The sequence below is a fragment of the Hyalella azteca genome, unplaced genomic scaffold, assembly GCF_000764305.2.
Source record: "Hyalella azteca isolate HAZT.00-mixed unplaced genomic scaffold, Hazt_2.0.2 contig15599, whole genome shotgun sequence".
In the NCBI taxonomy this organism is placed as follows: domain Eukaryota; kingdom Metazoa; phylum Arthropoda; class Malacostraca; order Amphipoda; family Hyalellidae; genus Hyalella; species Hyalella azteca.
This window is the reverse complement of record NW_025945442.1, coordinates 27491-39817: the sequence shown is the minus strand read 5'-3', so window position 1 is coordinate 39817 and position 12327 is coordinate 27491. Positions and strand designations below refer to the sequence as shown.

Here is a 12327-nt window from a genome sequence, read left to right as displayed (position 1 = left end):
TGGGTACCAACGTCGAACGGTGGGGGTTAGGGGAGTACCAACGAACGGTGGGGGTTAGGGGGTAGTCAAAAATAAAATAGGTTTTTATATTTGATAATTGAAGAAATTAAACGTGTTTTCCAGTTTCTCATTATAAATTTATTGCAAATAAAATACATTATATAATATGTTACAATATATAATATAATATCATATCAAATAATATATCATAAAATATGTTATATTATATATCATATATCATCATATATCAGTTATTATATAAAATATTCTAATATACTATATAATACATAATATAAAGCCCCCAATAATATGTTTTTATCATTATATAATATATGATGTATTATACTATCATTATTACATTAATATATTAATATATACAGAATATATTATATATTCTATTAATATATCATCTACCTAATATATAATCTATACACAATATATTATATTGGCCCAGGTGTGGTGCAGCTATATATTACAACAGTTATAATCTATTATATATTATATAATCTATAGATTATATAATATGTTATAATATATTATATAATATACAATCTATAGATTAGATATTATATAATATCAATATGCAATATATCATCATATAACAGTTATAATAAATAATATGCTATATAATCTATACATTCTATTGGCCCAGGCCTGGTGCAGCTGGTGTTGTCCCCACCACTGGAGGGCCCGGGCCCCACGTACACGCTGGGCCTGGAGGCGACGTATGGGGCCCTCACCCAGTGGCTGGGGGAGGTGCCCCGGGCCCACAGCCCCACGGGGGCCTTCCTGCAGGCCAGCGTCCTCACCCCCGCCCCCACCGTGAGACCCGCCCCCCCGGGGGCCAATGTGCTGTTTAGTATTTATTAATTATTATTAATTGATAACAATATTATTAATTATTATTATTATTATTAATTATGAATTATTTTCAATTTTTATTGCTTAATATTTATTAGTTATTATCAATTATTAATACTTATAAATTGTTATGAATTATTATTTATTATTGATTAATATTAATTATTGAATATTAGGTGTTATTAATTAATCATTATTATTATTAATTAGGTATTTTTATAAATAATTATTGATTACTACTAATAATTATCAAATAGTGTTAATGTATTTAATTAATTTGCATGTAACAAATACTTAACCAAGTACCCCCTAACCACGTACCCCCTAACCAAGTACCCCCTAACCAAGTACCCCCTAACCAAGTACCCCCTAACCAAGTACCCCCTAACCAAGTACCCCCTAACCAAGTACCCCCTAACCAAGTACCCCCAAGTACCCCACGTACCCCGCAGGTAGGGGAGGAGGTACTGGTTGCCCTGAACGCGACGGAGCGGCTGGGGTACTTCACGTACCAGGTGCTGGCGCGGGGCGAGGTACTGTACAGCAGTACCCTGCAGGCCCACCGGGGTACTTCCCATGCCTTCAGGTACCAGTACCATCACGTACCTGTACCCTTAGGTACTCATACTCCAGTACCCTTAGGTACTTATGTACCCTTAGGTACCAGTACCCTTAGGTACTTATGTACCCTTAGGTACTTATGTAGGTACCCTTAGTTACCAGTACCCTTAGCTACCAGTACCCGTAGGTACTTGTGCCCCGATGTAATATCACCGTATAGAGGTACTAGTACCTCTAGGCACCCTTAGGTACTTATGTTAAGTGTAGGACTTACTCGTGCTGATGCACCGCTTTCGTCGTCCACCGTCCCCAAGCCGACGATAGGGAACGTACACTGGCCGTGGCACGGTTACTAAATGGGGGGAATCTTGCATTTAATACTTATAGTCGGTAGAGCAAAGTTTAATGATTAATTTGATAATTCACAGAGCTGTGCAGCGCTACTTTGAAATGTAGCGCCGCTACCGCTACAATTGCTTAAATATAGTGCCGCTACCGCTACTGAAAATGTAGCGCGCTACTGCCCACCTCTGATAATTCATAACTGGGTCCAATGAGTTTTTAATTGTCAATTCAATACAATTGAAGGATAAATGATTAGAGTTTCAATTAAACTTAATACTTATTTAGGGTTAAACACGGTGAGGTAAATACAGATGCTGCAGGGTAAATATAGGTATTGGTAACGATGCTACTGCGTTAAACACTTTCTGGTCTGCGACCGAGGCAGGGAATTCTTGAAGAGTTAATCAAACTCACTAAGTGCCTTCAAATCTTGGTAATCTTGGTACTTGTTTCGGGCGTAGCAGTCCCAGGCCACGATGGATCGCCGCCTCTGATATTATCGTTCATCCGCCCTCATTTGGGCCACCTGATGCACGATGCTGTTACGTGAAACACACAACAATGACGTCACAGAAAGTGACGCAGTAACCGCTACAGCAAGTATGGGAGGTGACGGCAGAAAACCTGACACACAGTCTCCCCTTCTTTCATTGTAACGTGTTACTATTCTGGAGGTCTCACTCTCAAAGTTGGGAGCCAGTCCGGTTATCATCTTCCAAGTGTACAGTATGATATACCTTTCTCTTCTTCTCTCCAGTGAGTACAGTCCCAGGTGTTTCAGCCTTCCCCAGTAGTTCAGGTTCAGCTCCCTCATGCCGCTGATCCTGAACGAGAAGGTCCGTTGCACTGCTGTAATATGGTCCGTTGAACCTCCAATAGCCGCACAGTATTTACCGTGAATGGGGTCCAAAGCTGGTAGCAGTACTCCAGAAAGGTTGATTACAAGGGCTCTGAAAAATTCAATCAATAGTTTCGCATCTATTGTACGGAATGTCAGCCAGATGATCTACCTCCAGTAGCCGCACAGTGCCTACCGTGAATGGGGTCCAAAGCTGGCAGCAGTACCCCAGAATAGGGATTAAAAGCGCTCTGAAAAATGTAACTGATAGCTTCGCTTCTCTTGTATGAAATGTCAGCCAGATGAACTACCTCCAATAGCCGCTCGGTACCTACTGTGAATGAGGTCCAAAGCTAGCAGCAGTACTCAAGAATGGGAATTAAAAGCGCGCTAAAAATGTAATAGTTCCGCTTATTTTGTATGAGATGTCAGGCTGATGAACTGTCTCCAATAGCTGCACCGTACAGTGCCTACCATGAATGGGATCCAAAGCTGGCAGCAGTACTCTTGAATCTTGATTATCAGGGCTCTGAAAAATGTAATCGATAGTTTCGCTTCTCTTGTCTGATATGCCAGCCAGATGAACTACGGTACCTCAAATAGCTGCATGGTATCTACCGGTAATGGGGTCCAAAGCTGACAGCAGTACTCCAGAAAAAAAAATTACTAGCGCTCTGAAAAATGTAATAGTTTCGCTTCTCTTGTATGAAATGTCCGCGAGATCCACCTTATCTGTTGTCTCCCCATATTCCCCAACTATGCCAGTCTCCCCACATCCCCACATCCCTCCCCAGGTTCATCGCCAGTCCCCCCATGTTCCCCCGCGCGCGCCTGCTCGTCCACTACGTGCGGCCCGATGGGGAGGTCGTCGCTGACGCCGTCCACTTCCCCGTCGCCAGGGGAGGCCGTGACAAGGTGGGGACTTCTTCCCCTCGTACCATTATCTATTAAATAATTAAATAAAATTATTAAATTAGTAATATTGCAATCATCCCTTCATTGAAATTAAAAAAACTGATATAAATAATAAAATTAATAATTAAATAATAAAATAATTAAAATAATAATATTGCCAATTATCCCTTTATTAAAATTTAAAAGGCTGATATAAATAAAAAATACTAATTAAATATTAATATAACTAACATGGTCATACTTATCTGTCCTCCAGGTGGTGGTGTCGGTGACACCAACACAGGTGGACGCGGCCACCGGCGGCCGTGTGGCCATCACGGTGGCCGCCAAGCCCAACAGCCTCGTGGGCGTGTCCTCCATGGACGCCAGGACGGCGGCCATGTTGGGCGCCAACCACAGGATGGACGCCACGTCCATCATGGACGAGCTCGAGACTTATGATCCTGGCCTCCGTGATGGACAGTCCGTCGGCCATATCGAGGGTCTCATCCGGCGGACGAAACGGGACGGACAAACAAGCGCTTTGTCCTTCTCGTGGGCGGAGGACAGAGAAAAACGCGCCTCTGATTGGGCGCTATTGGGACAAGAGCCCCAAACTTCGGGACTCGGGCCCCAAACTTCGGTGCTATTTTTTCGATTTCTAATCAAATAAAAAAAAAATTCCGGTTTTTTCCAAATATTTATGCGAAAATTTAAATTTTGAAACAGTTTTTTTCCTTAATTCCATTTAAACAAAAAATTTTTCGCTTTTTTCGAGTTCTAACCTAATAAAAAAATCCGTTTTTTTTCTAGTATTTTTACGAAAATCGAAATTTTGAAAAAAAAAATGTTTCAAAAGATCCCATTTAAACGAAATATTTTTTGCTATTTTTTCGATTTTCCTGCAGCGAAAATTTAAAATTTCGTAAATTTTTTTCAATATATTAGAACATTTTTATCTATTAAAATCATGAAAATTTTTTAAATCCGTCTAATAAAAATTATAATAAATATCTTTTTTAATTAAAAATAATGTTTAATTTAAGTCACTGCAAACTAACCACTTTAACATTAATTATTTTTATTTAACATTAAAAAACGAAAAAAATATATTGTGAATATTTGATATTTGATTTAAATTGATATAAATGTTATTGATATATCTTCATATATAAATCTTATATAACTCGCCCTGAGTATAAAGCTCTATTTTTTATTAATAAATAATTAGGCTAATTCTATATATATGAAACGTGATCGCTGTTATAAAATATATATCAATATAACATTATTCATTATATATATAAAATTATTATTTAAAAAATTGGAAAGATTTTCAAATTTAAAAAATTTTAAATTTTAGTTATTCAAAATCATTTAATTTAATAATTAATCATCATTTAAAAATTATTTTTCATGAAAACTAAAAAAAATTTTTTGAAAACGATTATTTTTGGTGATAACTACAAATTTTTTTCAAAGAACAACGAAATTTTCTTTTTGCTGGAAGCTAAACCGGTTTTTTTATCCGGTATAACACCGCCATATATAGCAATAACTATATAATATATATAATAACGTTATAATATATATAATACAATGAATAATATATATAATAACGTTATAATATATAAAACAATAAATAATAACATTATACAATAAGTAACGCTGCCAAACACTTAATATATTTGCTAACTTGAACGTTTTTTCATATCCTTCAGTAAAAGTATAACCTCACATATATTATACTATATATAGTATAGGGCTGTAGAATAAAAATTGTAGAATATTCACGATTTGTTGGGGGTGTCAAACACGCAACTCACTGCATCAATTTAGCGTTGTCTACCCCATCACATCACAAGTCATCTTAGCACGGATTAAAGTTCATTTTTGAAGTTTCGCCCAGGCACTTCATTTGATTATATACGAAAAAAATTTTATGGTTGAAATTAGGGCAAGAAAAGGAGAACTAAACTTACAGCAGAACATTAAATTTTGCTGGAATGATATATATGTGAATAGTGTAATATACAGAGCTGGGCAGCGCTACTTTGAAATGTAGCGGGCGCTACCGCTACATTGCTTTAAATGTAGCGCCGCAACCGCTTCTGAAAATGTAGCGGCCGCTACATGTAGCGCGCTACTGCCCACCTATGGCTATGCAGGAGCATAGGTTCAGTCTTAAAATGCCTAGCAAATTACGGACCAGGCAATAAGTCCAGCAGCTATCTCAATTGGGGGTTGTAGGCCGGATCCCTTGTGTGCCAAAGGCCGGATCCCTTGTGAATCAAGTCACGAAAAGTTCAAGAATCGGCAACAGGCCATGGGCCTATGTCTTCAACGCCGACACTTCTATTCTATTCTACGACATGTACGCGGTCACTATTTTTATCAAAGCAGGTAAAAAGCATTAATTTGTACTCAATCCTTCTTCAAGTTTACTAAACTTGTCCTAAAGCATCGAGATTTGAACTTCGCTTGAAATTAAAATAAGTTGGTGAGAACTAAGACCGCAACCCCGAGCGAACCTTCGTGAAATAAAAAACGCGAAACTTTGAATTCCTTTGTTATAAATGCCATCAATGCTGCATGAAATTAATAATAAACTTCTCATGATCGATATAAAATGTAATGTTATTGAAGTTTTTTAATTTGTACACTTCATTTCTTCAAGAAGTTAGGGTCATCGATTTTAACCTGAATTCGATTCCCGTTTTTTACAATGGTGAACCAATTCGGTTCCCGGATGTTCTTCAATTGTGAAGCAAGGTATATATGAATAGCTTAGATTGTACTTTAAAATGGTGCATTGTTTAATTTTATATTAAACTTGATGAGCCTGATGAACCGCAGTCTGCCTACATTTCGAACAAGATTTCGGCATGGAAATAAGCTACGAAGAGAAATTATTTGTAGTCTGCCTCATATTGAAAGGCAGTACATTTGTTCATGCAAATTCTAGCCTCTTACCAAATGCAATAATATTATTTAATTAAATTATTCCTAACCTTCAACAAAATCAACTACAAAAACAAACAAGTTTATGCTGTTTGATCCACTGCGGCGGATGAGTTTCTAAGTCATTACATTTCCTCTATCCGGCTGCAGCCGGCGCTGGTGGGATGAGTAAATATTACCGCATTTTTTTCACAACTGCTTTGCAAGTAGCAGCTTTGTATTTAATAAATAAACGCAACAGGCTACAATTTGTATTTTTGATCAATATTATCCATAATGTGACTAGATTTTTGCAACTGTGAGTTCAGCAAGAATTTTGTAGCAGACAGACTCAGAGGTCAGAGGCTCTGAGCGACTGAGCGAGAGCAGTTAACAGCATGTTTTTGAGATGAAACCAGTTTCTTTTCAGCTGACTGAGCTGAGAATCTATTTTTTTAAGATATGACCCTGAATACACAGCAGGTCAGACCACAGTGACAAACCAGAGATTTTTTAGAATCAGTTCATTTTTAATTTCCTCATTTACTCAAGATTTTAACCAATTTCATAAGTATGATAATGCTGGTATCCAAGATACTTTACTGGTCTACTTATAGGACTCAAAAATGAACTTGAGGGAGAGTCTAAAAAACTCTCTGCTTTGCCACTATGGGGTACTCTAATGCTATATCTTTTTTATTGAATTGGAAACCTAAAATCTTCCAGTTTCAATGTCTTATGTCATCATGTCATGTACCTATTTTGGTAGGTACATTACATAATTCACAAATATGGCATTCTGGCAAAATTTTATGTTCTGCTCTTAGCCTCTAAGTTTGGTTTCCCTCTCACTCTCAGTCAGCTTCAGCAAGCCTTTCAAGCCGCTTCTTGTTACAATTTTAACCCTTGAATTTAATTTTTTTAATGGAATTAAATATGAATGTACCTATGAGGCTCAGAGGCTACGTGTAGTCGTGTCACTTGTTTACGTTTACGTACCTATGATTGTTGGCAGACGGCAGTTGCCAAATCAGGCTTGCCTTATGGCCTGCTTAGTGCTTATCAGCAGGGCTGGAAAAGTCTATTTTTGTCTGAAATATCGCGGCTCTAATATCATATAATTTCAGTAGGTATGAAATCTCGCGGCTCGAATGTTATAAATTTTTGTTTGATTGAAAAATCGTGGTTTGCACTTCAGAAACATGTCATTTCATAAAATTTTCAACTTCCGCAATCCGCATTGCTTTACCATTCCTGCCAAAATATCCTGCAGAAAAACATAAACATCGTACCTAAACAAATAAACTAAACGTATTGTTGAAGATTGTGCATAGTTGCGGTCATGTAAAAGCAGTCAGTTTGCATTAGGCTAACAGGTGCTCAACTTATAGACAAATTTTATTGTTGCCGTTTGACTGTTTTAGGGTAAAATTAGAGATTTGGGGTAACACATGCATCATAGACTTTGTGAATAAATTTGTGCCTTGTAAATGGCTTTTCATGGCCAAGATATGGAATTCATGGCTTGGTGAAATGGAATCACGGCAGGCAAATCCATAAAACCACGGCTTGTTAGGGTACGTCAGGCACGGGGCAGGGTACGTTAGGGTACGTCAGGCACGGGGCAGGGTACGTTAGGGTACGTCAGGCACGGGGCCGGGTACACGTCCTTTTTTAAAAAGGCCCGTCCTAATATAAAAATTAAAAAAGGCCCGTCCTAACTTCTCAGGTGACCAGAAGTTCTGGGCGGGAGGTCCGCCCGTCACGTCCACCGAGGGCGGCGACGTTTACTCGTCCATGGACGTCGAATGGACGTCTTACGCCCTGCTAACGTACGTCGCCCGTGGGCTGACGTCGGGGGCGGCACCCGTGGCACGTTGGCTGACGGCGCAGCGCCGCACGGGCGCCGCGTTCACGTCCACGCACGACAGCGTCGTGGCCACGGCCGCCCTGGCGGCCCTGGGGCAACTCTGGAGCGACCGTGCCAGCGGGGAGACCACGGTCAAGGTAAAGCGGGCGGCTCTGGGGCGACCGTGGCAACGGGTAGACGACGGTCAAGGTAGGCGGGCGACTCTGGGGCGACCGTGGCAGCGGAGAGACGACGGTCAAGGTAGGCGGGCGGCCCTGGGGCGACCGTGGCAGCGGGGAGACGACGGTCAAGGTAGGCGGGGCGACCGTGACAACGGGGAGACGACGGTCAAGGTAGGCGGGGCGACTCTGGGGCGACCGTGGCAGCGGGGAGACGACGGTCAAGGTAGGAGGGTTGGTAGGAGAATGCATACATAAAAGACGAAATCTGGGAGTTGATCATAGAAAATTCATACAAGGGAGGGCGGGTTGACCATTGGGTGCAACCCCTCCTCCCTTGGGGCAAGTCAACCTCTTCTTGGGGGGTTGACCATGCAAAATGCAAACAAGACGAAATCTGCTGGTCCGCCATTTCAAATTTTTGTTATACTCGGCGAACTGTTTATCCACATGTTCCACTCCTCCCCCATACCTCCACTTTTTCATACCCTTTGCCCTCTCATCCCTAATACCCCTTGCTCCGCCTTTTCCTCCATGTCCCCCGAACCCCCCTAACCCCTATACCCCCCAGGTGGTGTACGGGGAGAGGGGACATCGCTTCGCCATATCCCCGGGCAACTCCCGCAACCTGCAGACATTGAAGCTGCCGGAGACCACCGCGTCCATCGACGTGTCCGCCAGTGGCAACCACCTGGCCATCGTCCAGCTGACCTACTCCTACAACGTCAAGGTGGGTCACCGCCTGCCGCAGCTGGTGCATAGGTTCTTCACTCACGTATATTTATGTGTGGTAACTTAGTATATGCAGGAATATTAGGATAAAAATTAAGGAGGATTAGTTAAAAAAGGCTCTACCTGAGGATCGGGTTTCCTGACTAAGGCTCAGACTCATGAGTCATGTAAGTAAGACTCATGTGTCTAGATAACATATCTTATATACGGGGTGTTATACATTTTAATACAGTATATGAGGTGGTTATATATAGCGATACAGAGGTATAAGCTACAGCGTCGACCGTAAGGTCGGAGAACTCTACCGACACGCTACATCGCGGAGCGCTTATCAACTACTGGGGGGACCTTACTTAAGGTTACTAGCCCTCATATAGACTTCTGGCAACCTTATATTTATTATATTCCATATTATTATGCATATATTATTATATATATTCATTTTCTAGACCTTATATAGGCTTATATAAACTTAAAGGAAGCGTTACATCGCAGAGCGCTTATCAACCACTGCGGGGGCCTTACTTAAGGTTGCTAGCCCTTATATAGCCTTCGGCTTCCGCCCACAACTAAGGTCTTGATCACGTGATCTATCACGTGTCTTCCAGATGTTGACTCATGTCTAGTACTTTTCCATCAATCTCTATCAGGTCAAGTGAATATTACGTTTAAATTACATATGAACTAATCACATAATATAATTATAATGATTATAAAGAGACGCTAGAGTGGCACCGGACATAACCCTCCCCCCTCCCCGCAGGTTTCGGCCCCCCGCCCCGCGTTCTCCTTGGACCCCCAACTGGACCGCACCACCGACACCCACACCCTGCGCCTCACCACCTGTACGGGCCTCATCCAGCGCCCCACCACGGGCCCCACCACCACAAATACCACCAGGAATAATGTCCCCCAGGAGGGGGAGGCGAGTGGGATGGCGGTGATGGAGGTGGCCCTCCCCTCGGGGTACATCGTGGACCACGACACCCTCCCAGGTGGGGGGTTGGGGGACGCCCGTGTGCGTGGGGGGTTTAGTTTGGGCCCCAAGCTTGAGGGATTTAGGGTCCCCTCACTAGGGGGATCTAGAAGGACCTTTCTGGGGGGATTTGTATATATATATACGAATTTCCCCTATCAAAATTTTTATTCCTGTCAGCCGCTGTCTCAAGGACGCCCCAAGCTCGCCTAGCGTAAATTATAAGTAAATTAGCGACTAAAATTATTAAATACTAGTAAATAAAAATATATATAAAATTAAATAAAATATATTAAATATTATTAAATATTAGTAAATTAGCGGCGCTATGTCTGGTTCCTAATTCAGGGTCGCCACCAGCTAAAAATTTTGATAGGGAAGCACCTGATTAGAATCCGGTCTGTTTCTTGACAACCGTGGGGCGACTATGGGGCGCGCGTATTTGGTACCCGATACGTTCGGGACAGACGCGGCCGAATCTGAAAAATGCGTTAAAAAATGCATTGTAAACGCTGCACGCTATATATATGAGTAGACCAGGGGCCGGATTATCAAAACTTCTTAACTTTTTGTACTTACGACAAAAAAGTTCTGTGGTACGTTAATACACCCTAATTTTGGCATTATCAAAACTTTCTTACGCAAGTCTTGGCTAAAAGCGTAAATAAAGCGTAAATGTTTTTCCCGCTCAAATGTTTTGATAATACCACCGTTAGTATTACGTTGTCATAGCAACGCCACTCGTAAGTCGATTTTGCGTACTTACGAAGTTTTGATAATACGGCCCCTGACATGTATCATAGCGGCACAATGAAGCAAGTGGCAAGTAAACACGAGTTTTAAACGGGAATAATATCAGTTAATACAACTTTCAACCCCAACCTTCCACATTACCCACAACATTCTCTACTATATACCAGAATGCAAGAGCCTGTCTCATTGCCCGAGCAAAACAATCTTCAATATTCACCAGCACTCAGCATTCTCACTCATTGCCCAATTCTTCAACATGCGATAGCGCTCAGCATTTATATATTTTTAATATGCACCAAGCTCATAAATTCCAGCAAAATAGGCTACGTGGGTGATTTAAACCCTAACAAAATTCGGGGACCGCCTAGGCTTTGGCCGAATAGTCACTGCACTCGGCGCAAAATTATTCTGGGTCAGTTGGCCAACTGATCGCAATCAGCCTCTAGTCAGAACCTCCTGGCCGACTTTATGGTCTCCTGAGAGTAGGGCAAGAGTTGGCAGAATAAAGACCAGGCGCTGGTAGCTGTCTGATTTGGGGACCGGAATGTAGACCGAAAAGCGGACAATATAGGGAAGCTGACTGTCTGATTCGGGGACCGGAATGTAGACCGAAAAGCGGACAATATAGGGAAGCTGACTGTCTGATTTGGGGACCGGAATGTAGATCGAAAAACGGACATAGGGAAGTTTGTGGACTATGCTCCCCGAGTCCTAGGCGGTACTTAATCCAGAGCCGCCCTCGGCGCTAAATTTTGTTAGGGTATTCACCTCTAAGCCGAGTCAATTGGACCTGGGGCGACCACGGGTGGAATCCAAAATTTGATCCGAAATTTGGAATCCGAAATAAATAATTTATTAATTAATTTAAATATTTATTTATTTTAATTCTTAATTAATTTTTAGCTGCTTATTAATTAATAAAAATAATTATTATTAATAAGTAATAAAAATAATTAATAATAATACGAATCAAAATAATTAAATACTCTTACTAAGTATTTATTTTACACTGAACCCCCATTTAAACCCCCAGGGCTGTACGACTACCCCGGGGTTCGCAGGGTTGAACCCCTGCGGGGGGACGACGACCCCCCCGGGGGTGAGATCAGGCGGGGGGTCGCCATCTACTTCGACTCCCTCACCCCCGCCGAGGCTTGCCCCACCGTCGTCGCCTCCAGGTGGGGGTAGTGGGGGGCTGGGGGTAATGGGGGCTTGCCCCACCGTCGTACGAAAAACTTATAAATAGTATATTATTAAATATTATTTTATATATATTTTATATATTTTACATTGCACAAAATATATCATTTTAAATACTTTATATACATATATATAATATATTTATATATAATGTATGTACATATGATATAGGTATATCATACATTTTATATATCATATT

At 41.2% G+C, this 12327-nt stretch overlaps 1 protein-coding gene across 1 annotated transcript in view; it reads left to right on the top strand.

Moving 5' to 3' along the window:
* Nucleotides 1-12106, top strand: part of LOC108669481 (CD109 antigen) — a gene marked incomplete at its 3' end in the record, with an annotated part of 18728 nt that extends 6622 nt beyond the window's left edge. The window contains 8 exon segments of the mRNA XM_018156825.1: nucleotides 653-822; nucleotides 1314-1447; nucleotides 3400-3520; nucleotides 3777-4142; nucleotides 8150-8446; nucleotides 9039-9197; nucleotides 9963-10194; nucleotides 11962-12106. Coding sequence (XP_018012314.1) covers nucleotides 653-822; nucleotides 1314-1447; nucleotides 3400-3520; nucleotides 3777-4142; nucleotides 8150-8446; nucleotides 9039-9197; nucleotides 9963-10194; nucleotides 11962-12106 — 1624 coding nt within the window.
* Between the last annotated feature and the right edge of the window lie 221 nt (nucleotides 12107-12327).